The 27649-nt window shown below is 59.5% G+C and overlaps 1 protein-coding gene across 2 annotated transcripts; it reads right to left on the bottom strand.

Annotated features, from left to right (window-relative positions):
- GTF3C2 (general transcription factor IIIC subunit 2) lies at positions 1–27649 on the bottom strand. 2 transcript variants are annotated; one of them, XM_034781649.1, is made up of 17 exons: positions 27255–27648; positions 21494–21800; positions 17380–17474; positions 16810–16887; positions 16389–16487; positions 15728–15955; positions 15085–15196; positions 14678–14795; positions 7133–7164; positions 6604–6733; positions 4403–4547; positions 4004–4165; positions 3779–3866; positions 3293–3421; positions 2243–2368; positions 1682–1789; positions 1–911 (listed from the first exon to the last, which is right to left on the bottom strand). In XM_034781649.1, the coding sequence occupies exons 1-17, from the start codon at positions 27563–27565 to the stop codon at positions 699–701; spliced, it is 2481 nt and encodes an 826-aa protein (XP_034637540.1). In that variant the 5' UTR covers positions 27566–27648; the 3' UTR covers positions 1–698. The 2 variants fall into 2 exon arrangements, 1 of the variants encoding a protein (XP_034637540.1); XR_004647119.1 differs by having other exon boundaries at positions 774–911; positions 1682–1784; positions 27255–27649.

Raw genomic sequence — 27649 nt, 5'->3', positions numbered from 1 at the left:
ACCCTTTAAAAAACAAACACTTTATTGAACAGTTAAGATCACAGCGGCTCAATGTGAGCGAGTTCTCGGCTCCTGGTCTGGGTGCGAGGCGCTGCCCGTACAGCCTGGGCCCGGCCCCACAGCTGCTCTGCAGCCTCTCCCCGGTGCCCACAGGCACCCCGCCCGGGCCTGCAGGAGGGGCCTGAGCCAGACGCTGGGAGCCAGGCACACGACCAGACAGCAACAGGCACAAAACCACAACGCTACACACACACGGGCTCAACCCCGGGAGGGGCCCCTGCACAGGGGGTCACCCCACCCCCATCCCACTGGCAGGTGAGAAGTCCCTTCACAGAGTGCCAACCCCCCCCCACACACACACACACACTTCCAGGGCTGGGTGAGGGGCCCCTGCACAGAGGGTCAGTTCCCACCCCCACCGCTAGGCTCACAGGCTGGGTGAAGGGGACAGCCGAAGGGGCTAGCCACAGCTCGCCCAGCCAGCCAGCCTCTCCGCACCCCGAGGGGGACAGATGGGGGGTGCCGATGGGCCGGGAGCTAGCAGGCCGCATGATGCACTGAGCGGCTGGAGGCGGGACCCTGGCTGGGCTGCTGGGGTCTCCTCCCAGCCCTGGTGACTCCCGGGAGGTGCTGCAGCAGGCTCGCCTGGAGGCAGCTCCCCGTGCAGGGCCCCGGCTGGGTGGGCAGCGGGCGGGCGGCTACTGTTCCTGCAGGAGGCCGTGCTCGGCAGGGCTGGCGCTGGGGCTCTCCGGCCTGTCCCCGTACATGGCGCTGAACTGGGCCCGGCACTCCTGGAGCAGCTTGTGGCCCACGGGGGAGGTGAGCCCCACCAGGCAGTGCGCCCGCACGATGCCCGACTGGCCGCCCGACACCAGCCAGCCGTGAGAGTCCAGGTTGGGGCTGAAGCGAACCTGCCAGGAGAGGAGAGTCAGGCAGGGCTGGCGAGGGGGCGGAGGGGTCACCAGCTGTCGCAGCAGCAGGTCTGAGCAGGACAGGGGGTCACAGCTCATCCTGCCGACTGTGAGGGGCTGCTCACAGGAGTTCCCTACCGCCCCCCGCCCTATGAGATAGACAGGCCTGCTGCATGGCTGCCCCCTGCCGCATGTCCTGGGGCCCCCTGTGCTGTCCTTGGCCCTGCCCCAGCCATTGGGGAGAGGGGGGGCTCAACAGCTCAGAGGCCAGTGGCTTCAGGTCTCCCGCCCCTTCCCAGCCCTGCCCCACATACTCTGCATCTCCACCTCGCACTGTGGACCGGCTCTGAGAGGAGGGAGGGCAGGCAGCAGGTGGCAAGGGCTAGCCCAGTGCCCGTAAGGGGCTCCAGCTGCAGCCTGGGGGGATTCTACCTGGTCTGAGCCAGGTCCTGCCCCCAAGCCCCCTGGGGTCCAGCCCTGCCCCCCAGCACTCGCCCCACTGCGAGGCTCTAGGAGACAGTGCAGGGAGAGCACATAGAGATCCTGTTGGGACTGGCATGGGGGGGGATGAAGGGGGACCAGTGGGGGGCCAGGCCCCTCCAGCACAGCAGGAGTGAAGGGAGACCGGTGGGGGGCCGGGCCCCTCCAGCACAGCAGGAGTGAAGGGGGACCGGGGGGGGGGGGGCAGGCCCCTCCAGCATGGTGGGGGGAGCAGCGACCCGGCTTACCAGGAGAGTTCTTCCCGGCACAGGGCTGCGGCCGGCGCTCACCTTGTGGATGGACTCCAGCTGCATACGGTCCAGGCTCAGCTCGGCCTTCACCTCCTGCTCATGCATCCTGCGCATGGGCTCCCGGCTGAAGAAGTTTCGGAAGCTGCGCTGGGGGGCAGGGTACAGAGTGAGCAGGACGCTGGGGCAGGCCTGGGGGCGAGGGGGCAGGCCCGGGGGCGAGGGGACGGGTGAGGGGGCGAGCTTGCGGGCGAGGGGGTGGGCAGCAGGCTTGCTCGTGAGGGGGCGAGCTTGCGGGCGAGCGGCAGGGCGTAGGCCATGCGGCCACCGCTCTGCACTGGCTCTCCGCAGAGTTGGATTCCGCTCGCAACTCTGCCGGGGCCTGCTGACCCCAGCTTCCCCGTCTGCACAGAGCCCCCCCCCCCCCCCACACACACACACAGGAGGGGGAGGGGAGCAGAGAGGGCCCCCCACACACACACACACAGGAGGGGGAGAAGAGCAGAGGGGCCACACACACACACACACAGTAGGGGGAGGGGAGCAGAGAGCCCCCCCACACACACACACACGGGAGGGCGGACACAACGGGGCTGCCTGTACCAGGTCTGTGTCCTGGAATCGGAGGCAGTGCTCCTTCGTCATCTCGCTGTACGTCCTGCTCTTCGGCCTCGGCTCCTCCTCGCCTCCCACAGAGCTGCAGGGCACCAGATCCGCTTTGTAGATGGGCTGGGGGAGGAGACAGTACTGAGGGCAGGGCCACGCTGCTCCCAGCACCAGGGACTTGGCTGGGGCCGGCCGTCCCCCAGGGGAGCAGGGCCTGGGATGACGATGGGGCCTCCCTGTGCCTCCTGTCCGGGGCCGAACCAAGGGCCAAGGACAGTGCTGACAGAGCTGGGGCGCCGGAAGGTAGCAAGCGAAACGGGTCGGTCAGACACTGGGCACAGTAACGGGGGGCCGGGCTACTCCCCCCAGCGCTGTGGGGCTGGCGAAGGAAGAGCCATGGGGAACCAGAACAGCTGTAGGAATGGGGGAGGCTACGGGAGCGTGCGGCACCGGGCCCTCGTCCCAATGCTGAGAGGTTCCTGACCAGGGCAGCCAGAGAGGGGCCAAGAGGACACTGCCCCCCTGGCCCCGCACCACGGCAGCTCTGGCTCGGAGAGCGGCCAAGGGACTGTCTTACCAGGGGCTTTCCCTTCCCACCCTCGCCAAGGAAGGTTTCCTTGTCGCTAGGGCCCGCCAGCTGTTCCTTAATGAGGGGTTGTTATGGGCAGGGCCATGGACACCACAGGCAGAGGCCTCAGGTCAGGGCTGGACGGGGGCCAAGTCACGTTAACACGTCTGTCCTCTTTATTCCCTCAGCCGACACAGCCCTGCACCCAGCCCCGCTCGCTCCCAGGGACAGGACTTGCCTTGTGCCCCACTGCCCCCAGCCCCATGGTCTTCCCAGCAGCTCAGCCCCCCACAACCCCTCCATCCCACTCGCCCCAGCCCCATGGACCCATCCTGCCAAACCACTTGCCCACCCAACTCTATGGTCCCCCTGTCCCATTCAGCCCTTGAGCCCCCTTGCCCCCGCCCCCCTCGCATGCCATTCCCCCCAGAGCCGTGTTCTCAGCCCACTGGGCTGCTCCCCCAAGGAGAGAGACTTACAAATCTGCGCTCCGAGGGCCGCTTGATGTTGAGCGGGTTCATGGCCAGGTCGGGCAGCACCGCCGCCAGCAGCTCCCCAGTGATGTCCCCGGCCGCCACAGCATTCAGCCAGTCGGAGCTGGAGATGCTCTGCCCAGGGAGAGGGGAGCAAAGCGGTCAGTGCAGGCCCTGCTCCGAGACAGAGGTGCCCCGGCAGGCCCCAGCCACCAGTCAGAGAGGTGCCCATGTGGCAGGGCTGGGCTGTCCCTGGCAGGCCAGGAAAGGGGAACGGGAAACCCCACGGGCAGCAGGGCCCTGGCTCCACCCTGCCGCAGGTTCGGACCAAGTGGGGGACGTGGGAACCAGGGGCCCTGCTCCAGGCAGCACAGCGTGTCCCCGAGAGCCAAACCCAGCAGAGCGCAGGAGCCGGCAGCCCGCCAAGGGCTATGGGGCACAGCTGGCCCCAAGCACCCCAGGACCCTGACCCCTCCCCCCACCAGCTCTTACCCACACAGTCCCCTTGCGCGGGGCCACAAAATAGGCCTTGAAGCCCAGGTAGCCGGCGTCAATATAGTGGATTCCACACAGTCCGTACCTGCAAGAGAGAGCGCGAGTGAGAGCCCAGTGCTGGCAGGTTGCCCGCTCCCCAGGGGCCAGGCAATGCAGGATCTCAGCAGACCCAGCCCAGGGGAGGAGCCAGGCTCCTGCTGCGGCACGGGGAGGGTCACTCACGAGGCGTAGCAGTTGTCCTGGGCCACAGTGACGCCATTGTAGGGCAGCAGCCAGGTGATCTCGGTGGTCAGGAAACGCTTGATGCTGTTGATGGGCTCATAGAGCCGCCGCAGGTCCCAGAACTTGATCTTCCGGTCATTCCCCGCCGTAACCAGAAAGTTGCTGAGAGCCAGAAGAGGAGCAGCGCTCAGAGCCCCACACCCCCACATCCCAAGAGCCTGGGCTCCCTCCCCCTCCCCCCTGGGAGCCAGCACCTCAGGGCCAGCTCGAACGCCTGGCCCACACACCCTCCCCCACAGGTAACCGGGCAAGCAACACACCGTGGGGTAGGGCCTTTCCCACCCAGGCTGGGCCCCTTCCTGGCAGGCACTAGCTGCCCCCGCCCGGCCCACCGCTCACCTGTTGACTTTGCACCACTCGATGCTCCTGACGGCATGGTCGTGGGCAAGGAAGCACCTGAAGGGGTAGAGCTTGAGGGAGCCATCGGGCTGGCGCACACGTTGCAGCAGGGACTTGGTGGGCAGGTTCCAGATGGCCACAGTGCCTAGGGGAACACACCGAGATGCCCGTGAGCCCAGCACCGGCAGCCCACAGAGCTGGGGAGCGCCCCCCTGCCAAGGGGCAGCATCGGGGTTAGAGGGTCTGTGGGAATTGTCTGATTTCTATGAGCTATCTTTATGACTCTGTACAGATCTGCTTGGCACTGCTGCTGTGATGCTGACAGACCAGTGCCAGCTCATGCCAAGGCTCCGAGATCTCACCTGAACACTGACCAATAGACAGCCGGAACCCGCCGACTCTCCTGTGCTAGTGCTGCTAACACAAGGGGTAAGTTTATACCAAGGTGTTCTGACTTTGAGATGCCGGCAGGATGCTCCTCTCCAATCGGACATCTGTGCCCCACGGGACAAGGTGGTAGTAGAGAGTTGCATTGCAAACACTTAACAGTGCAAGCCATCACCCAAGAAAGCAGCATTAATTCATGGAAAACGCTGGCTTCCTACAGAAGGCCCTGTCCTGTCCACCAAGGCGGTCCATTGAGCACTGTGAACCCTCCAAGAACAAAGCCTTTGTTAACTGCCTCCCCCAGCCCCACGAAGGAGACGCCAGACTTCCTGGCCTCACCTTGAGCTCTGGGGGAAGGGGATAAAAATCCCCGACAAGAAGAAACTGTCTCCCCGTGCTGCTTGGACATTGCGAGGGCAACAAGCAAGGGTTCCCCTGCTGCTCAGCCTGGGCTCGTCCTACAGGACGCAGAGAGCTTGCTTGTTACGGCAGCTTCTACCACCTTTTGAGACCCTGCTCTGACTTTGTAAATAACCCTCCTTGCTTCTTCTTAGCGACCCTAAATCTTCAGTTAAAGACAGGACTGGCTACAAGCGTCTTTGGTGTGGGATCGAAGACAGGTAAGTGACTGGTGCTTTGGGGCTGGGAGTAACCTGACTCTTGGTGTGATTTTTGGTAAGGGCTTGCGAGGGTGGCAAGATGGAGCGGAGAGCCCCAGGCACTGGCTGTGACTCCGTGCTGAAGCTGGGATCGTGCCTGAGGAGGTCGCACGGATAATGGGTGGGTGAAATCGAAGCACAGAACTCCCAGCCAGTGTGGGGCGAGTGCCCTGGAGCCACCCCACACAGCGGCCGGGGGGGGCGGGGGAGGGAGGGCGGAGAGACTGATTTTCTCCTGAGGCCCTGGCCCATCAGCTGGGGGATTTGAGACTCAGCTGCCAGGACCCACCCACTGGCACGGCCGGCCCTGCAGTGCCCAAGGGAACCCGCTGAGCGCAGAGCCACACCCCGCTGTGGCAGCTGAGCACATGACCACAGCATGGCTGGGTGTGGAGAAGACAGACAAGAACTGTCTGGTGGCTGTGTTGAGCTCTGGCTCTCAGAGACAGCACACACCCCTCAGACAACTGACAAGGAGACAGAGAGAGAGCCAAGACAGCAAGCCCTGGCCTGGCATTGGCCAGGCTGCACCACGGCTCCACCTTGGCCTCTCAGAGCTAGGGGCTGGCAGACGCTGTAGCCAGGTGGTTGATACACGGTTCCCGTTTGGCCAGGCGGCCAGTGCCACTGCAGTTCCGCCCCAGGAGTGTTGCACCTGGATGGGACACAGGACAAGCCTCCTGCAGGGGCCTGGCTGGGCTGGACTCACTGCAGGAGCCGCACAGACAAGAACTAGATAATCTATTATCTTTGAAAACTCCTGGCGACTGGGGGAGGTCCCGGATGACTGGAAAAAGGCTAATGTAGTGCCCATCTTAAAAAAAGGGAAGGAGGAGGATCCGGGGAACTACAGGCCAGTCAGCCTCACCTCAGTCCCTGGAAAAATCATGGAGCAGGTCCTCAAGGAATCAATTTTGAAGCACTTAGAGGAAAGTGATCAGGAACAGTCAGCATGGATTCACCAAGGGAAAGTCATGCCTGAGAATTTTGTGCAGGTAACACTCCCACTCTGTGGCCACACCCTGTCCCCTTCCCATCCCTGCCCCCAGCCGTCCTGTCACCTCCCTGCCCACCCTCCTGCCCCGCCAAGTACCCCACCCAGCCTCTTGGGCCCCTGGCCCTGCCCGTCCTAGTGCCAGACGGAGGCTGACTCACCATCGTAGAAGCCGGCTGCCAGGTGCTGGTGGGGCTTGGAAGGCATCCAGGAGAGGCTGAAGCACTGGCCACACTCGGACGAGTTCCCTGCCTGGATGGAGCCAACCTGGAGGGTGGCAATGCACTGCACCTGCGGGCGCCGAGGACACGACCTCAGTTAACAGGGTCCTGGCACTAGCCCACCCCTCCAGGCCCCCTCGCCAGCACCCAAACCCATGGCATCAGCCCCACGCAGCACCATGAGCTGCACAACCACCAGGGCTAGTGCCCCGCGGGACCCAACTCCCATCCCCCTGCTAGGCTGAGCCCCCACATGGGGAAATGCCCTGTGCTGCTCCCATCCCACCTCCCGGCCCCATGCTCCCCAGGGGCCAGGAGCCCTGCTGGGGCCCAGCACTGGTGCCCCCTAGCGACCCACATTCCACCTGCAGTCCTGGGCCACAGGGGCAGAGGGTGTGGTGGGGGTGAAGGGCTGCCAGGAACGGGGGCCTGGGCTGGGCCCAGCGTGCCTGCACCAGCAGACACTCACCTTGCAAATGGTGTGCTTTGGGAAGGGCCCACCTAGGAGGAAGGAGAAAGCAGGACAGTCAGAAAGGGCAGGAGCTGTGCCAAGGGCCAGCTGAGCTGGGTGAGGCTGCCCCACAGCCCAGGTGAAAGGTCCCAGTCCCTAAGGGTTCACACACTGTCCTGGGGCCGGCAGCTTGGTTGGCCTGGTATGCGAGGGCTGGAGGAAGCGCTGTGCAGTGAGATGGACGGAGCCCAATCTGGCTGTCGAGCAAAGAGAGAGGGGAGTTGATCGCGGGGTCCTAGCCCCTATCTGCAGAGAAAATCCCAACTGCATTGAAAAGCCCCTTGTAGCTGAGAAGAGTTCAAGAACCCACAGCAGCACACTGATGCCAGACGCATTTGGCCCCAGAGCTGACCAGGGAGGGTGTTGAATTGTCAGGACAAGGGTGGATTCTCCACCCAGTGAAGGCGTCACATTGAGCCTGGCTGCCCTCAATGCTGGGGGAAGCGAGTGAGGTCCCCCAGCTCTTGTTATATATATATGGAGATATCCTATCTCACAGAACTAGAAAGGACCCTGAACGGTCATCGAGTCCTGCCCCCTGCCTTCACTAGCAGGACCAAGAACTGATTTTTGCCCCAGATCCCTAAGAGGCTCCCTCAAGGATTGAACTCAGAACCCTGGGTTTAGCAGGCCAATGCTTAAACCACTGAGCTATCCCTCCCCCAGATCCAGCAGGTCACACTACATGGTCCCTTTGGCCATAGAGTCTATGAATCTAGGAGCTCTGCCTTCATCATTAGTCATTAGGCAGCCCCATTAGACAGGTCAGTGGCTAATCAGACCAGTTACTCCAGGGCTACGCAAAGCCTTTCGCTGAGCTGGGCACAGTGCCTGGCCAGCTGGCTGCGGGCAAGCCAGCCAGAGCACTCGCAGGGCCTGCCCGCCCCTTGGCGGGGCTCAAAGGCAGAGCAGCGGGACCCGCACCACTGGGGCAGCTGCCCAGGGAGCTGCCTATGCAGGGCACACAGGCTGGCACAGACCCTGCTCCTGAGACAGGGCTGACTGGCGCAGTGGGGACCCCTAACTGAAGCCCCACCCTTGTGTCCAGAGCCTCTGCGCCCCCAGCCAGCTCCGAGAGGCAGCAGCTGGTAAGGAGAGCAGGGCTCCCAGGGCTTCCCCTCCGTGGGACTCCTGGGCTCATCCTGCCAGTCAGCACAAGGGCACTGTTGGCACTCTGCTTGGAAGGATCCCTGTACCTGCTGGGACTAGTGGTGGAGGGGGTGTCCTGGACCTCCAGGATCTGTGCCATACCCAGCTTTTAACAGTTCCTTGGAGGAACCCCTTCCGTGGGCCGGATCAGCTGTGTGTGTGTGGGGGGGGTGTCCCACTCTTCCTTGCAGGTAGGCCACGCAGCCTCCAAACCTCTGAGACAGCCTCTGGGCTCCAGCCCTCTTGTTTTACCCCAGGAGCTCAGCCCAGCTGAGCCAGACACTTTGTCAGAAACGTTCACACTCTTCAGGGACTTAGGCACCCAGTAAGTACCTGCAGCGACAGCAGGCAGCCTTTTCCAGACAGAGCAGGTCTATTAGTCCCCTGGCACAGCGTGGGGAAACCCTTCGGCTGGCCAAAGAACCAAAGAATCACAGAATATCAGGGTTGGAAGGGACCTCAGGAGGTATCTAGTCCAACCCCCTGCTCAAAGCAGGACCAATCCCCAACTAAATCATCCCAGCCAGGGCTTTGTCAAGCCGAGCTTAAAAACCTCTAAGGAAGGAGATTCCACCATCTCCCTAGGGAACCCATTCCAGTGCTTCACCACCCTCCTAGGGAAAAAGTTTTTCCTAATATCCAACCTAGACCTCCCCCACTGCAACTTGAGACCATTGCTCCTTGTTCTGTCATCTGCCACCGCTGAGAACAGCCGAGCTCCATCCTTTTTGGGACCCCCTTTCAGGTAGTTGAAAGCAGCTATCAAATAGCTTAGTAAAGACATAGAATCAAAGAACTGGAAGGGACCTCAAGAGGTCATCTAGTCCAGTCTCCTGCACTCAAGGCAGGACTAAGTATTATCTAGATCATCCCTGACAGGTGTTTGTCCAACCTGCTCTTAAATATCTCCAGAGATGGAGATTCCACAACCTCCCTATTCCAGTGCTTAACCACCCTGATAGTCAGGAAGTTTTTCCTAATGTCCAACCTAAACCTCCCTTGCTGCAGTTTAACATGGTCCAGCCTGGCCAGCCCCAGGACTCCCTCAAGCTAGGCTGCTGTGGGACTGCTTTGGTTTACTGTGTCTGTCCCTTTTCCTAGATCCCGAGGCCTGAAAAGCCCTTGTGAGCAGCTAATCTGACCACGTGTCCCACAGGCCAGAGATCTGCCACACAAGGATTCCTAGAGCAGAGCGTATAGAAAAACAGTGGATCTGGACTGCTACATTGGCAGTGATGGAGCATTCATCAGAATCCTTGGTTAGTTGTTCCAATGGTTAATGACTCTCACTGTTAAACATTTACATCTTACTGCCAGTCTGAATGTGTCTGGCTTCAGCTTCCTGTCTCTGCTAACCTGACTAGCCTGTTATTAAATCTTTGTACCCCATGTAGGGGCATAGTCTGTATCAAGTCACCCCTTCATCTTGTCTTTATTAAACTATAGAGACTCCAGAAGCTCAATCACTATCAGGCAGGCTTTCTAATCCTTCAATCATTCACATGCCTCTTAGAATCATAGAATATCGGGGTTGGAAGGGACCTCAGGAGGTATCTAGTCCAACCCCCTGCTCAAAGCAGGACCAATCCCCAACTATTTTTACTTATTATTTTTTTGCCCCAGATCCCTAAATGGCCCCCTCAAGGATTGAATTCACAACCCTGGGTTTAGCAGGCCAATGCTCAAAGCACTGAGCTATCCCTCCCCCTCCTCTCCAATTTATCAGCATCCTTCCAGAACTGTGGGCACCAGACCTGATACAGCAGCCGTCGCACCAGTGCCAGAGGTACAATAACCTCTCTGCTCCTACTCGAGATTCCCCCGTTTGTGCTCCCAGGATGGCATTAGCCCTTCTGGCCACGGTGTTACACTGGGAGCTCATGTCCAGCTGATTGTCCACCACGACACCCAGGTTAGAGTCCCTCTGCCTGTAAGTCTGACCGGCATCCTTTGTTCCTAGTGGTACATTTACATTTAGCCGTACTAAAATGTACACTGCTTGCTTGTGCCCAGCATCCCACGGGAGCCAGACCGCTCTGTGTCACTGACTTGTCGTCTTCATTATTCACCAGTCCCCCAATCTGTGGGCCATCTGAAAACTTTATCAGTGTTGGTTTTGTTTTCTTCCAGGTCATTGATAAAACTGTTAAATAGTGTAGGGCCAAGACCGCATCCCTGTGGGACCCCACTGGAAACAAACCCGCTTGATAATGAGAACCCCCGTCTACAATTACCTTTTGAGACCTACCACTTAGCCAGTTTTTAATCCATTTAATGTGGGACAGGTTCATTTTATATCATTCTAGTATTTTAATCAAAATGTCAAGTGATCCCAAGCCAAACACCTTAGAGAACCCTAAGTATATCAGGTCAACACTATTACCATTATCAGCCAAGCATGTAAGCACTTAATAACATGTATAGATCAAGTTAGTTGGACAGAATCTATTTCCCATAAACCCAGATGATTGCCACGAATCACATCACCCTCCATTATTTCTTTATTAAGCTGTGTGTGTCAGTCCCGGGCCAGCCTCCTCTCACCTCTCAGTCCATTGTCCTCCTTCTGCAGAGCCCTGCTGAGTTCACACATTCCGCCCCTAGAACTTCCCCTGGATTGGTTCAGTTCTTGGGCCTCACACTGCCTGTATGGGTCCTCCATTGCCGTGGGCTGGCTCTAGTCAGTCCTTAACACCCAGTCATGTGACACAAACACCTAATCTCCAGCTCTGCCCCAGAGCAGTTTTTTACCCCTTCTGTCCCAAAAGGGCAGCAGTCCCTAGGCCAGGGAGTCACTGCCATGCACATCATTCACAAATTCCCAACTTTGTGGGTGAGGCGGGGATGGCAGCTTCACCCTTGGGCCTGGGCACAGGGCACTCAGCTACCTATAGGGCAAACTGGGGTCAGGAGTGGGAGTCGGACGATGTGGGACCGGGCCTATGGCTTTCCCTTGTGCAGCTCGTCCTGCCAACAGCCGCCCAGCGACGAACTGAGGTGCCACCCCCCAAATATGCCTACCATGACCCCTCCCACCATCACAGCCTGTCCACTGGGCCCAGCCACGCAGTGCCAACCTGCCCACCAGACACAACATTCCCGCCCCCCAACTCCCCCAGTAGGCTGGGTGTCCTGTGCCTCGCTCCCAAGTCATCCAACAGTCTGCCATGCACCCCTCCCCGGCCTGTCTGGTACACCAGGAACCCCTGGCATCGGTAATGAAACCACCCCACAGTACAAGTCTTGTCAAACCACCCCAGTGTTCCAGACTCTGGCAGCAGCCCACCCCAAGGAGGCAGGGGGAGCAGATCCCCGTGAGATCAGCAGGTCTAGCAGCCCCTCCCTGCCGCACGTGCCCTCCATTCCTCCTGCTCAGGCAGGGCAGGCAGGGACTTCAATTACTGCACAGAGCAGTCATGCATCTCTCGGGTGCTTCAATCACAGATGGCCAGCTTGTCAATTACCTCCTCCAGGCAGTGGGGAGGGGAGGAGTGCCCATGGAGACACTGGGAGGGGGAGCAGCCCCTCTGCCCACAGCCCCGGGAAGGGGGGTGCGTGGAGCAGAGGGAGGGCAGTTCACGTTGACCTGGGGATCTCCAGCACCAGCAGCCTCTAGGCCATGGCGGCTGGGCTGGGCTTAGGCCAGCAGGAATAGCACCCCCACGCTGAACCCAGAGCTGTCTGCACTGCACTCCGGCAGCTCCAGGCCAGCTGGCAGGGCAGGAGGGGAGTCCCCACCTCACAAAGGGGGCACTGTGCCAGCCCAGGGGTATCAAACCAGGAGGCAAAGGGTGAATCTGCCATTGCTGGCTGCCTGGGGGTATGGCAGGGATGCGCCGAACTACGGGGGCTTTGCCAGAGGAGCGGGGCCCAGTCCCCACCCTGCTGCAGAGCCTGGTGCCCGGAGCGGTTCCAGGGTGTGGGGCTGCCCCACGGAGGAGCGAGTGGGCTGGGATTCACATTGTTACAGTGCCAGCACAGGAGACACTGGCCAAGGCTGAATGAGCGCTGGCACCGGCCATCCATCACACCCAGCCTCCTTACTAATAGACTCGGCTGATAACACAGAGGCCCCTCCCAGGCCAAGGAGGAGAGGGAGGGGGAGGAGCCCCCCAGCTCTCCCATCCCCTAAGGCGGGCCCCCCATTCCCCAACCCAACTCAGGCTTCAACGACTCCCCAGGCAGCAGCCTGGCCCCCTGTGGGCAGCTCCGAGCGGGGCCGCCCCACAGCCGGAGCATGGGGCAGAGCTGCAGACAGTAGCACCCTCCGGTGGCCACGAGGAATAGCTGCACCTCACCAGCACTATCCCAGGTGTCTGGGCTGCGCCGGGCTGCCTGCTCTCCCACCCAGCCAGGCAGCCCCCTCGGCAGGCAGGCTCAGAGCCCTCGCCCTGCCCCTCTGGGGTGGACACTGCCTTATCCACAGCAGGGCTCCCAAGCATGTTCCAAGCCTGTCGCTGGCTCTCGCTGTCTGGCAGGGACGCCTTGGCCAGGCTGCAGCATGTCCAGGGGGAGCTATGCAGGCACAATGCTTCGAACGAGGGGCCCTGGTGCTAACATGACCAGCGCATCACCCAGACACCTGCCACGGCAGAGCCTCCCAGGGGCATGCCCCCTACCACCTGGCCTGGCCCAGCTCCACTCTGACCGTTTGGAGAAGGAACCCCCATGAACAAGGGAGCACGGCCAGGCTGGGGGAGAGTCGGCCAGGCCAGGCGGGGAGGAGATATGCCCCACAGACATCCCTCCGGGGGGAGGGATAGCTCAGTGGTTTGAGCATTGGCCTGCTAAACCCAGGGTTGTGAGTTCAATCCTTGAGGAGGCCACTTAGGGATCTGGGGCAAAAATCTGTCTGGGGATTGGTCCTGCTTTGAGCGGGGGGCTGGACTAGATGACCTCCTGAGGTCCCTTCCAACCCTCATATTCTGTGATTCTATGACAGCCAAGGGGCACAACCAGGCTGGACTAGCTCATGGAGAAGAGGCAAACAGCCCTAGAGGTGCTGATGATGGCTCCCGCCTGTCAGCGGACAGAGGCCAGACACCCATTCTTGTCCTGCGTCCCCTCGGCAGCGCTCGACCTGCTGACCAGGGCACGCTTGGCTGGCCTGAGCGAGGTGGACGGGTCCAAGGGAATGCGCTGAAGTGGGCTGAGTCCTTGCTGGAGGGACGCACCCAACGAGCAGTGCTGGGAACGGCCCCCCCCCGGCTGTGTGCCACAACGATCACGTCTCCCTCGGGCCCTTCTCAAAGCCACCTGCAGACGCTAGGTGAGCCGGTCAGACGCCGGGGCCGCAGCGCCACCTCCCCGCCTGCCCTTCGCCACGTTCCAGCCCCCACGACCACCGAGATGGCCCCAGGCCTGGAGAACAGCTGGCTCCAGCACTCCCGAGCCAGGCTGAGGCCATCGGGCCCCAGGGCCATCTCCATGGGTGAGGGTCAGGTCAGTCCCGGCCTGGGAGATGGCTGGATTCAGCAGCACCCGGCAGTGACGCCGACGACCATCTGAAGCTGGCTCGGAGCCTGTCCCGGCAGATGAAGACCCTGCCTCAGTCACCCCTCTCGGGTGGGCTAGAGCAGCGCGAAGGACCTGGGCATGGAGCTGCCAACCCCTTCAGAATGCTGCAGCAGGTCGCCTCAGCGCCACAGCTTCCGCCATTCTATCAGCCCCATCTCTGCGCTCTACGCTGGCTTCCCAGGCTTCTCAAATCAAGTCCCAGGGCTCAGCTCTTCTGAAAGCACTGCATAGCCTGGGCTCCGGGGCGCTGAAGGACTGTCTGACGCTCCGGACAAAGACAGCAGATGACAGCTTTGCTCCTCCGGCCCAATGGAGCTCTCAGCAATTCAAGGACAGCTGGTCTGTGCCGGAGATGGGCCCCACCAGGGATTAGTCTGCGGGCAGGGCGCGGTGCGAGAACCTCGGGAGAACAGCCAGGCCCCACCAGGGATTAGTCTGCGGGCAGGGCGCGGTGCGAGAACCTCGGGAGAACAGCCAGGCCCCACAGGGATTAGTCTGCGGGCAGGGCGCGGTGCGAGAACCTCAGGAGAACAGCCAGGCCCCACCAGGGATTAGTCTGCCGGCAGGGCACGGTGCACAGTGTGGTGCGAGAAGCTTGCTGGACCCCACCAGGGCTGGGAAGCTCCTGGGTCAGGCCGTGTAGCTGAGCGTGGGCTGACACAGGGAGCCGCATGGCAGCTTCGGGGGTGCCCTGAGGCTCACACCAGGCCCAGGATCCATGGGTGGGGCCCTGGGTGTTGCATTTCTCAGGGGTTTCCCAGAGCCCCATGCACTGCCCCGCCAGGGTTTCAGTACCATCAACCCCCCCCCATCCCCCCGCGGCACGGCTCTTCCTACCTTTTACCTGGGCTCTCTTGTGAGCGAGCAGGCCCTCGGGGTGCGGGAGGCTGTACACGAGCACTTTGCCATCAGAAAAGGCTGCCGCCAGAAGGCCCAGCCGGCTCATCTGAGGGGCCTGGAGGGACAGACGCACAAGTTGAAGGGCCAGGCTCCGGCTCCTGGGGAGACCCACCCAAGGCACCCCATCCCCCGCCGGATCATGCTGGGTGGCAGCAGCGCAATGGCGCCATTCTGTGCCTGGGGCGGATGCAATCTGTGGGCATTGCTTTGCGCTGGGCTACAGCCATCCCAGAGGCTGCTCGGAGGGGGACAGGATTCCTATCTATGGGGCCCACTGCAGGGGCCGTCCCTAGAGCCTTCGTGCAGGCAGAGCCAGCCGCCCCCCTACTCCGTCGCACCCCTACCTTCCTGCAGGTGGTGGGCAGCTCCCAGGCTCCGCTGGGGCAGAACTTCATGTCCCAGATGCAGCCGTGGTCGGCGGCGATGGCGTAGGCCAGCCTGGCTTTGGTGGCAGAGCTGCAGGCAGAGGCAAGTTAGGGGGGGCCTGGCTAGTGGGCGTCAGGAGCCCCCTCCACCCGAACAGGGGCACAGCTCCAGCATAGCCCCGGGGCACATGGAGCAGGCAGGGAGAGCTCAGCAGAGCTCTGCAGCTGCTGGCTCTGCCACCCAGGGCCACACCTCCAGCAGGGACCTAGAAGGTAAATCATGCCCTCCCCTGCAGAGCCGCTCCCAGGCGCCTGGGCCGTGGTTTCCAGAGTGCTCAGCCTGGGCCTCTGCCCAGGACCAAGCCACTGAGCTCCAGGGTCCTAGAGTGAGTGACAGCCTGTGCAGGGCATGGGGTGGGGGTGAGGCCCCAGGCCCACTTCCCGGGGGGTGGGGGAGGGGGTCCTGTCCACTCCCACGAACTATGCGTTTGCCACCCCCGCAGGCTCTGGGCTCGCCACCCCAACTCTCCTCCGACCCAGAGCTCTGCTCTTGCCCCCCACCCCACCCTGCACCACCCCCCAGGCTCTGTGCTCGCCAGAGCCTCTCCCCCACACGACTCACCCTGCCTCCGGCTGCAGGATGCCCAGAGCCCAGAGCTGCAGCAGTGCAGGGCCTGTGTGGAGCTCGGCCAGGCTGTGCTTCTCGTCCATGCCCTTGTTACAGTAGAGCGCCACATACTGGGGGGCGGCAGAGCCCTCTGGACACGGGCACCACTCCATGGCCCATACCGGGCCACCCACAAAGAAGGACACGTCCAGGCGCTCCTCGTGGGGCTGCAGGGAGTTGAACCTGCCCGGGGGAATGGGAGCCGTGGGTACCAAACGGGCAGCAGGGCAGGGGGCGCTGCCAGCTAAGGGCTCTGTTGCCCGGGGGAACATGCAGAGCAAGGCAGAGGAGCTGCCGGCTGCCCCGACACTGTGCCATAATCCAGCCGTGCTCCGGGGGTGGGAGCCCTGCCTGGATCTGAACCCAGGCCCCTGCACCAGTGCCCGGGGTACAACGCAAAGGGAAGCCTGCCAGGAGGGACAGGGCACACTGCAGGCTCAGCTGGCCCTGATGCCGGGGCCTCGATTCCCATCAGCACCAGGCGGCGGCTTTGCGGGATCTCAGGGCAGAAGCCGCTCTGGGTTGTTGCCAAGGCCCAGCAAGCCATTCTGGAGTAGGCACAGCCCTCCAGCTGCCAGGCCCAGCTCTGGACAGTGACCATGGGGCTGGGCCATACCTGTTGATGCGGTACAGGACACCGTCTTCTTCGATGCCCTCCCGCTGGATAGAGAAGAGTGGAGACTTCATCTCCCCCGGCAGGTACTGGGCACATTCGCTGAAGGAGCAGAAGGAGAGCAATGAGCAGCCACTGTCTCTCCTCTCAGGTCTTGACTTGGGAAACAAACCCAGCCTGGGGCTCCAGCCCTCGGCATCCCCCTCCCCGGGGCTCCGGCCTGGCCCTCGGCATCCCCCTCCCCGGGGCTCCGGCCTGGCCCTCTGACATTACCAGACACCTGCCAACCACCCACCGAGGTTAGTATAGGGAACTGCCCCTATATTGTGGATTCACCCCTTACTCACGGCTCCATTTCCAGCCCCAAGGCCGGGGCCGCCCCATGCCCAGACTTGCCCTGACCTGCAGAAGGCCATTCTCCTACCTCTCCGAGAGAAACGTCCACTTGCGCGTGGAAGGGAGCCAGTCGGGGAATTCCCAGGGGGAGTAGTGCCGGTCCCGCCTGCGGAGCACAAGGTATCAGAACCCCACATGCCCCCCGCCTGGCTGCTCTCCCTGCTGCTACATGCCCAGGCTAGAGGCAGAAGCGGCAGGTGGGGCATGAAGACAGCAGAGAATTCAAGCCCAGCCTGGCCCCAGTTCCTCACCCCTGAAACCCACCACCCCAGGGATCCTTCTGCCAAGGGCTCCTTGTCCCTTCTCAAGTCACCTGTGCTGCAAAGGAACCTGCAGGCCTCTACCCACAGGGCAGCCCTGAGAGAGGCTGATGCACCCAGCCCTGCCACCCCAGACTATGGGGCAAAGGAGCCTTACCCATGCCACCCCCGGCAGGCAGGCCCTGCCACCCAAAGGGCCCCTGGGAGAGACTGCCTGCAGCCCGTCCAGCACACCAGCCCAGCCAGCCATGCGGGTCACCCGGCCTGTCGCAGCCCCAGGGCCAGGCGCTCCCCTCTCAGCACCCGCCCTAGCCTCGCGCGAGTGTGGCCGTACTCACAGGCTGTGGGTGATGCTGGGACACTTCCACACGGGGGCCATGATGGAGTTGTGGAAGCCGTTGGGAGCAAGCCCTCGGCACTGGGGCTTGGACTTCTGAGCACAGGAGAAAGCAGGGTTAGAGCCAGGCGCTAGGTACCCAGCCACACCACCATGCCGTTAGCCCCAGCTAGTTCCCTGCCCTCCGCCAACCCACCCATGCCCCCAGACGCAGCCCCCCAACACACCCTCCACCCATCCCCAGACCTCCCAAACAGCAGGGGGATGCAGCCATCCCATGCAGCCCCTACCCACCCTCCCCAGGGCTGTGTCTGCCGTGAGCCCCTGCTCAGCCCGCTGGCTCGGTCGGAGCACAAAGGCTGCTGCAGGCTGGAGAAGTGCATCCCGTTCTGGCCAGCTGCAGGGACCAGCAGGTGCGTGCCCATACCCCAGCCTCAGCCCCAGAACTTCCAACCCAGTCGATGGGAAGAACTGGCCCAGTGCAAACCAGCAAGTCTGGTAGCAAGGGTCTGTAATTAACCTCTTGGCTCCAGACCAGGCAGAACCCCTTAGTAGAGCAGACCACCCCCTGCACTACAGTCACAGTGCAGACCAGCGTTCTGGTTAACGCTGACTCCTGCAAGTGTTCCAGAATCTGCAGCTCCTCAGACTGCCCGGAAAGTCAGGGTGCTTCCTGGGGCGGGGGCAGGTATAGTGCCCCCACATCTGGGATCCCTGGACAAAGGGGCTCCTGAGACTCAGTCCCCCCAGGACAACAAGGGCTTTTCTTAGGGTTGCCACATTCTGCCAACTTTTGGGGACCAGAGCTAGGAATCACAGCAGGGCTCTGGTCCTGGCAAAGAGTTACCCCTGGGAGCGCCTGTCACCACTGATCCGAGGAGCCGCAGTCCCCAGCCTGTTTAACTCTCCTGCGATGTCAGAGCGACACAGAGCACATTGAGCAATTGTGGAGAGAGGAACAGGAGGGCTTGCAGCCTCAGCAGTCTCTCGGTAGTTGCAGAGCCCCAGGGCTAAGCAGCGGCCTCTGACCCTGACCCAGCCACCCCAGGGCAGGACTAACCCCAGAGGGCAGGACGCTGAAGAGGCGGAGAAGACAGCATGTAGCTTACACAGTTCTTTCCAGGGATGTAAGCAAAGTACTCTGGAAAAAATCAGACTCGCATCTGCTTGCTGGGAAGGGGCGTGGGGGGAATATCAGAGGGCTCAGGTGAGGGGGTGAAGATTTGGGAGGGATGGCCTGGGACATGGGAAAGGGGTGAGGGAAAATAGGGGCAGGGCACCTGTCAGCCCCACATTCTCCCCTCCTGTGTGCACATTAGGATCCAAGGGTCCTGTGCCCTTCTACAGGGTCCTCCCAGTCCCCGCCCCCTCACATGAGCCAGGATCTGGGGGGCCTGAAACCCTCTCCCTAATCTCCTGTGTGTGCTGCGATCTGCGGGGATGGGCTTCTCCCCCCATGAGCAGGGGAACACAGTCACTCTGAGGATGTCCCTGCCTCCCCCTTGGGATCTGGTGGCCTTGGCTTCCTGGAGGAAAGCAGAGCCCCTCTCCCTGCCCAACATGAGACAGCATGTCGGGAGGTGTTGGGATGGGAACAGCCACTGGGATGAATGTGATAGCCAGTCAGGATCAGGACATCCGGGGAACTCCAGCTTCTGCACTGTGGGTGAGGTCTGGCAGCTCCGATCTTGGGGCTGTGTCCTGGAGTTGGTTCCATAAGAACTTCCAACAACGGAGCCGTGCAGAGCAGAGCTATGGGTTTAGGGTTTACTTGTCTCCATTCGGCTGAGCCCATCGCTCTGGGACGAATGGGCCACATCACACTGCTCAGAACCTCATACGCTTTCAGGAGTCTCCAGTGCTGGGGTCTGGGTTAGCAAAGCTGTTGCTGACTGATTAATGCTTTTTTGTACACCACTGGCTTCTCATGCACTAATGACTTAAAGGGATGGGAAGGGGAGGGGAGGAGGGTGAGCTGGGAAGTGTGGGGGGGTGTTACTTGGGGGATGGAGAGACACACACCAGTCTTCTCTCACATGCTTAATTCCTGTAACCACCATGGAATAAAGCTGCCACATTCTTGGGACACAGCCCACGGCTGGACTCTCTCCTCCCAGTCCTGCTGGGAACTACACATTACAAGCATTTCAAAGCATGACCATTACACCTGGTCCACTGTAATTAAGCGCATGGGGGGGATGGGAATTATGAGTCGTGTAGGAACCGTGTTGGGCCAGTGATGAGAACAGTGGACTGCGACTCAAAGCTTGGGCTCTATTCCCAGCTCTGCCACTGACCTGATGAGTGACTTTGGCCAAATCTCCATACCTCAGTTTCCCCATCTGTACAATGGGGATAATAATTTTTCCCTCCTTGAAACATAATGAAGAGCACCATGAAAGACTTAGGTTATCCCCTTCATTACCTGGCTACAGCATTCCTGAGATACAGCAGCGTCTGGACTGCTCACCTACCTAATGACCACTACCTAAATGCCCACTAACTCCTACCCACATCACTTCTCCTGATTAAAAAAAACTAGGAAATTCACTGACCAAAGCCTTCATGCATGCAGAGCTGCAGTTGCCAGTGGTATATCTTGCCCTTCTAGAATGTCAAGTTCAGCAAAACTCAAACTTGTGAAAACCAGGAGAGAGAGGGTTATGGGACATGGCCTGTCAACCAGACTCTGCCCCCTGAACGCTGCCCCAATAGGCTCATCACACACATACTCTCACTCCCCCTTTGCACTGTGCTGCATAGGAATAACCCACACTTACCTACTGTCACACACTTGGCCTATACCACAGAAACATCTTCTACATTTTATAGCCCTTTATCCTCTTTTATGGGTTGTGCTGAAAGGAGAACAGTTAGGCTAGAGGGAGGGTACTAGAGGAGTTCCTCAAGGACCAGTCTTGGAACTAATCTTTCTAATCTTTTCATTAATGACTTTTGCACAAAACCAGGAGTGTGCTAATGAACTTTGTTGATGAGACAAAGTTGGGAGGCATTGTCAATGCAGTGGAGGATCAGATTATTACACAGAAAGAACTGGATGACCTTGACAACCGGAGTGACAGAACTGGAATGAAATTCAACAGTACCAAGTGCAAGGGGGGATAAACAACAAGAGTTTATGCTATAAAGTGGGGACTCAGCAAAAACTTAGGTGCGTGGGTGGATCACAGGACGACCGTGAGCCGTCAATTCGATGTGGCTGTACGACCCTAGGACTTCAGAGGGGAGGCACCACTAGCAGAGATAGGAAAGTAATAATGCTCTTGTGCACGGCATTCATAAAGACCCCACCTGGAACACCATGCATAGCTCTGTTCACTTGTGTGCAAGACAGGAACTCAGACGGGAGCAGGCGCAGAGAAGAGCTGCTAGGTTAATCAGCAGAACGCAGGGCCTGTCTTATGGGAGCAGGCTGGCAGTGCTTTGACTACCCTAGCAAAACGCAGGCTGGGGAGTGGGCTGGGGGATGGGGGGGGATGACATGTGACTGCTCCCGAGGAATACAGCACGGGTAATGTCCAAGACAGGGGAGAACCGCTGACGCTAAAGGCCAGTGCTGGCACAAGACCAAACAAGGATAAGCTGACCATGAACAAGCTGAGGCTGGAGAAGAGAAAGTTTTGGACCATCAGAGGGAGGGAGAGTCAGGAACAGCTTCCCAATAGGAGCTGGGGGAGCAAACCACCTCTCTGGCTTTAAGATGGAGCTCAACGAACTCACAAAGGGGCTGCCTGCGACCTCAGGGGACCAGGAGCTCCCTGCCAGTCCTAGGCCCTGTGTTCAAACAGGGAGTTCGAGTCCCTTTAAGATGGCAGCTCTGCCTCCATGCCATGTCCCAGAGCCCCCTCCCCCTGCACCCAGGAGGGACAGCTTCCCTCCCCCCCAGCCATGCTCTATACACCCACGGCGAGGGTGCCCCCTTTAGGGCTCAGAGCTCAGGAGCTGACTGACTCCCTTCCCGCTCTGCCCCATACACACGGGGTGTCGTGCACATCAAGGCTCAGTGGCCAGTCCCCCTCCCCCCCCGCCCCAACCCCCAACCATTAACCCAGGGCTGGTGTGACAATGGGGCAAGGCAAAGAGGATGCTGTTACCCCTGCTGACGGCATCCTCGGGGCGTGGCCCCGGACAGCCTCTGTCTCTGACTCAGAGACCTCGCTGAGCAGGACGTCACTCTCCTCCTCCTCCTCCTCCGCCGCCTGCAGTAGCACCTCCTCCGAGGGCACAAAGTCCACATCCCGGGAGAGGTCATCGTCATCAGTCTCCTCCTCTTTCCTCTTCCTGCTTCGGCGCTTCTTCCTCGAGCTGTCGGACTCTGGTTCCTGGGGGCCCTCATTGGGAGCTAGAGGCCGGTACACCGATGTCAGCTCCTCGGCCAGCTCCTGCAGGTAAAGCAAAGCCCTGGGGGCACCAAAGGCATCACTGGTCAGAGCGCCGCCCTGCCCCCTCTAGCCCTCTTCCTGGGCTACAGTCATCAGGCTGGTGTCCTCTGGTGCCCAGAGGACCAGGCTGCACCGGGACTGGACCAGCAACTTCCCGCCCCCAAGCCAAGCTCTGCATGCAGGAGCCATGGCTCGCCCCTCTGGGGGAAAGCCAATCTTCCCCCCCAGGAGCTCCAACGGAGCCCAGCAATGCTGCTCTGAGTCAGCCAGGGCCACTAGAGACTAGGAGCACCACTGCCCGCCTTGGCTGTTTCCCTGAACAGCAATCACAGCCAGGGAGGGAGAAAGCCAGACTCAGGCTCCTTCAGTTCCACTCTACAGGCAGAGGGAAAGGGAACCCTGACCAGGCCACTGGGCGATTCCAGGCATTCATTCTGTGCAAACCATTAAACAAGGAGACCGTGCCAGCTACCTGGGAAAGCAGAGGGGTCAAGAAATGCCAGAGGTAAAGGTGCAGGCTTAACCTTAACTCTGCCCCTTGGGTCTGGCCAGCACAACAACAGACTCCAGCTCCAAGGCTACATGCGAGCGCTCATGTCACACAATCAGCATATCCTCCCGTGCCCTTAGGGCACTGCGATAATCTAAGCTTGCTTCGCTGCTGACATTCAGCATCGTAACGACCCAATAGCTGGTTGCTAACAAACCCTCTATGTGCCCCAAGGGATGCCATCAACGCGACAGATCTCTGATGCTTCTGCCCTACACCCTTTGCCCAGGATCCCTGGGACTGAGGCACACTCTTCCCTCATGGGCGGCTGGCTTGGATGCTGGAGCAGGAATTGCTCTTTTCTTAGACAATTGGTCGGTCTCTGCCCTGTGGAACACTAGCAAGGGGCAGAGAACCCATTCACAACGGACTCTAGAGAGGCCACCAAGGGGGATGACAGAGACAGCCAGGTCGGCTGGAGTTAAGGTTAAGACCAGCTTTCTGTTTAAAGCTGGACTCTTGGAATCTGCAGTTATTCAAATTGCCCTAAAATTTAGTGTGCTTAAAATAAAGGTATGAGCTAGATTTAGTGACCCAGAGGTGGGGTCATTTGACAAAGGGGTTCCTGAGATACAGCTCCCTGAAGGCAGGAGTGGGGGTGGGGAGAGCAGCCTTTTTTTTTTTTTTTTTTTTTTTTTTATAGTCAACATATTCTACCAACTCTTTTTTTTGTTGTTTTGGGCCCAGTCCTGGGGATCAAACCAGGGCTCTGATCCTGGCACAAGGGTCTCAGTTTCTTGAGAATTAACCCCAACTAGTTTGTGGCACCGACTGCCCCTCTGTGGGAGCCAGATTCCGAAGGGTTTCATCACTACGTTTACTTCGCATTTCAGGCATGCGCCAGCTGCTCACGAGCCAAACCGATTACAGAGAACATGCACAGAGAAGACAGGAGGATCTGTAATGTGGAAAATCTCAGTGCACCTGCTTAGCTCAAGGGGCTAAACAGTAGCCTTTACTCCTGCCCCAACCAGGGAGAGTCAGTTGAGATCCCATGGAGGGCAGAAATCAGGGAAAGGTTTGAAGGCATGTTGCTAAAATCAGTGTCTGGCAATGTGGTTTTGTTTTTAAATCAGACATGCAAATGCTCGCTGGGAGGTGAGGGGAGATAAACAGGGATGGGTGGTAGGTGAGTTCGGAGCCTTGGATAAATGGCAGAGGATGAGCCAGGATCTTGGGGGGCCCTGCCCTTCTATAGAAGTCTGATCCCCTCCCTCATTATGGGCTAAGATCGGGAGGAGGCCTGACACTCTAGGGGTGTCCGGGCCCTCTCCTCCTCATCTCTCATTGGATTGGGGGGGCTATCAAAGACCCTGGCCTCTGGGTGTGGCGCTGAGAACAGGCATGCTAGGAGCATGCACCAAGAACACACTGCGGAGACCGGGCTGAGAGCTGTGAATGTGCAAATATTCCAGTCATGGCCATTATTCCCACTCCACGATAACAAAGGGCAGGGGGTGGGGCCACTTACGGAATGTCTACACTGCAACGTAAGCCTGTGCTTGAGCCTGGGATCTAGCCTAGTCTCCCCCTTGTGTCTAACTGCATTGCTTGAGCCAGGTCCCAGGATTCAGCCAGAAGTATCCCACAACTCCATGGGATAACCTCCTTAGTCCTCTCTATCCCAACACACTGCAATCCACTCTATTGAAAATGAAAGCCCCCCACCCTTTGTGAACTTAGGTCAGCATTAACCCATTCTCTACTGATCACCAATCTGCAAGCGCACTGTCAGAGAGCCTCCTGGGTCTGCAGTGGAGAGCGAACAGATCAAACCTTTTGCAAATTGAGCAGCTTCAACCTTCCTGTAATGTGCAGGACAGGCAATAAAGTTTTCCCCCACAGCGCACCACAGACCTAGTACTAGAGCAGACACATTTCGGGGGGATGAGGGTGCTAGGGACTCTGGGATAGGACTACTTCGACTAGGGTCTGCGCACTGCAGTGTGGACACTAGAGCCCTAGGATCAAGCACAGATTAAAAAGGCTTAATGTAGGGTAAAATAGAGTGTAGACGCTCAGGCCCAGGGTTCCCTAGTTCAGGTCAGCTGACTCGAGTTCCACTAACCCTGGGCTTACATTGCAGTGTAGACATACCCTCTGGCATCACCTCACTAGCCCACACGGTTGCTGATGGAGACTCAGGAGCCCTTGGTTCTATTCCCAGCTCTGCCACTGGCCTGCTGGGTGACCTGGGCCACATTTGAGATGTACTGACGCAAAGTGCTATGTCAGGGCTAGGTGTTGTCATTGCCCGGCCAGAGCAGTGTGTGAACTGCATGCCTACAGAACTACATCTACCTAAGTGACCTGAACTACCAACACCACATTCAAAGAAACCAGGAAGGTCACTGACTAAAACCTCATTAATGCAGAGGCGCAGTTGTCTGGTGGTATCTTGCACCTTTCTAGAATGTTGAGTTCCCCAAAACTCCAGCTTCTGAAAGCCAGGGGTCTGGAGCACATGACTTATGAGGAGAGGCTGAGGGAACTGGGATTGTTTAGTCTCCAGAAGAGAAGAATGAGGGGAGATTTGATAGCAGCCTTCAACTACCTGAAGCGGGGTTCCAAAGAGGATGGAGCTCGGCTGTTCTCAGTGGTGGCAGATGACAGAACAAGGAGCAATGGTCTCAAGTTGCAGTGGGGGAGGTCTAGGTTGGATATCAGGAAGCACTATTTCACTAGGAGGGTGGTGAAGCACTGGAATGGGTTACCTAGGGAGGCGGTGGAATCTCCTTCCTTGGAGGTTTTTAAGGCCCGGCTTGACAAAGCCCTGGCTGGGATGATTTAGGTGGGGTTGGTCCTGCTTTGAGCAGGGAGTTAGACTAGATGACCTCCTGAGGTCCCTTCCAACCCTGATATTCTATGATTCATGCTTACTCACACTCTCTCTTTGCATGGTACTGAACAGGAGCTCATTGAAATACAGCTTGCTCCATGGAAAGACCACCACCCTGCTACATTTCACAGTACCTTCACCCCTACGCACATGGGGCCATCCAGCACTCTGCTTCCACTCACCCTTCATTAAACCCACAGCCACACTCACCTCCCACAAACTGCTGGCAATCCCCATTGCAAGAAGACCCATGCCCTGCTCCCAACAAAGCCTACACAATGCAATACTGACATAAGGGCTGCTGAATCTCCGAAGGCACACAAGTACCTCTTTCCTTTGATCATACACACAGGGGTCAGGGAGAAGGGCTCAAAAACACCCCAGAGGGCCACAGCCCCCCAGATCACCTCATATTACACACTCAGCTCTGCCAAGCTGCTCCAACAAATGTATCCATCATTCAATACAGCTATACCTAAGGCAGGACCTCCCCGTGGCTCGTGCCAGCTCCGGGGTGGGGGACAGAGTTAAGGTTATGTGGGCATGCGCCGTAATTCTATGTCCTGGGTTTGAGTTTTACCGAACTCGATGATGTGGAAGGGCATCAGATGTTGCTGGGCTAACGACTGTTTTGTCAGTGAATTTTCAGACGAGAGTTGCTGCCACAACGGTAGGACGCCCCCCAAGGAACAGAACCTGCCCCAAGAGCACCATGCCCAGCTGCGCAGCCTGCAGAGTGGCAGGTGTTCAGCCCCTTGGGCTCTCCCACCCCAGGCCCGAACTGTCAGCATCCCATAGGCACTTCCTGTTCAGCCAGCAGCACTGCCCTCCCAGGGGCCCCTCTGGGGACAGGGCAGTGAAGTCAGCTCCACACTCAGCCAATACCACCCCGTGTCCAGTATGACTGTCCTCTGCAGGGAACATGCATGTGTGTTTGGGTGGTGAAGGCAGTTAGTAACTGCAGCTCATGGGAATGGATTCCCCGGTCAGTCTGCTGACTGCAGCCCAGCACACGGCATAGCAAGCAGCAGCCCTACAAATCCCGTCAGATAGTCTATTGCATTGAAAACCAGCCCCCCCAGAGCACAGTCAAAGCTGGCCCCTTGCTTCCCTAGCTCAGCGTGCTTCACTGAGCAGCCCGAACCATCTCCACAGCAGTTTTATGACTGTTCTTGTGACTTTCCGAGTCGCCTTCCCAAGAGAGCAGACAGAGGAATTGTAGGGTGAGGTGGAGATGAACCTCACAAGGTCACCAAGGAGCAGCTGAGCGGGCTGGGGGGCCCAGACACCTTCAGAAAGGGCAGCATGGAGCCATGGGGGAGCCCCACAAGGAGCCACTCCTGGACTACAGACTGCAAGACAGCAGATATCCCCTCTCTGCCCCGCACAAGGCACCCATGGGCTGCAGCCCCTTCAGGTCTCACACCGGAGAGAGAAATCCACAGACTGCAGGATCCCAGCACGCTAGGCTCAAACCAAGCCCTTTTCTTCCAGGCAAACGCATGCCGGCCTGGCCCAGGCATGGCAGACTACAGGGAATCTGCGTCCCCCAGCTCAAAATTCTCAAGAGTCACTGGTGGGCAGAGACCAGAGCTGGCCACGTCAGGCCAATGAGCAGCCTGCTGGCAGATCTAATCCTCTTCCCCAGCCCCAGCGGTCGAGAATGCCTGCAGGCCCACCCAGGACCCGAATGCTGCATGGGATGGTAGCCCCCCTGGAAGGGCCTTGGGGGGATCCAGCCAGGACAAAAATCCCAAGTGGAGCCCACCGAGTTCACAGCACACAGTCCACAATGGCACCCACTAGGGCCTGCCTGCTGCACCCACAACGGCAGTGACGCCCCCGCAAGGAACAGAACCTGCCCCAGGAGCACCATGCCCAGCTGTGCAGCCTCACCTCCTCCTATTGATTCTCTGTAGTACCTAGGAGCCCAGCCACGGACCAGGGCCCAATTGCGCTAGGAGCTGTATAAATCCAGGACAAAGAAATGATGCCTGCTCTGCCCCCAAGGGCACTCTTACACTGGCACTAGCACCCCTGCCCCAGTGCACTTCTATTCCCCCTCCCCCCACACCCGCTCTTACACTTTAGCCGCCCGCCTCTTGGGGCGCCCACTGGGCGTGGCCTCCAAGCCGTCAGGTGCCTCGTTGCTCCCCAGTATCTTCTGCACACAGATAGGCTCCGGCGCTTGGCAGTCCAGACCCTGCGACAGCTTCAGCAGGAGCAGCTCTGCTTTGGACTTACGGCCTCGTTTCTTTGGCACTTTCACGGGCGAGGTGGGCCCGTTCTCTGAGGTGCCCGCCCCATGCCCCTCAGCTTCCGCCCGGGCTGGACACTTGCGGGCAGGCGGTTTCCTTTTAGATTTTCGGCTTCGGACAGGCTTCCTCCTGGGCATGGCAGCTGCCAATCCCCCTTCAGGGTGGGCTGAGACCTCCAAGCCCACCAGCGCTGGAAGCTCACCTGGCCAAAGAGAGGAGGG

This window comes from Trachemys scripta, chromosome 9 (genome assembly GCF_013100865.1).
Source record: "Trachemys scripta elegans isolate TJP31775 chromosome 9, CAS_Tse_1.0, whole genome shotgun sequence".
NCBI classification, from domain to species: Eukaryota; Metazoa; Chordata; order Testudines; family Emydidae; genus Trachemys; species Trachemys scripta.
Note: the sequence above shows the minus strand (reverse complement) of the source record. Positions and strands in the feature narration are given on the sequence as shown.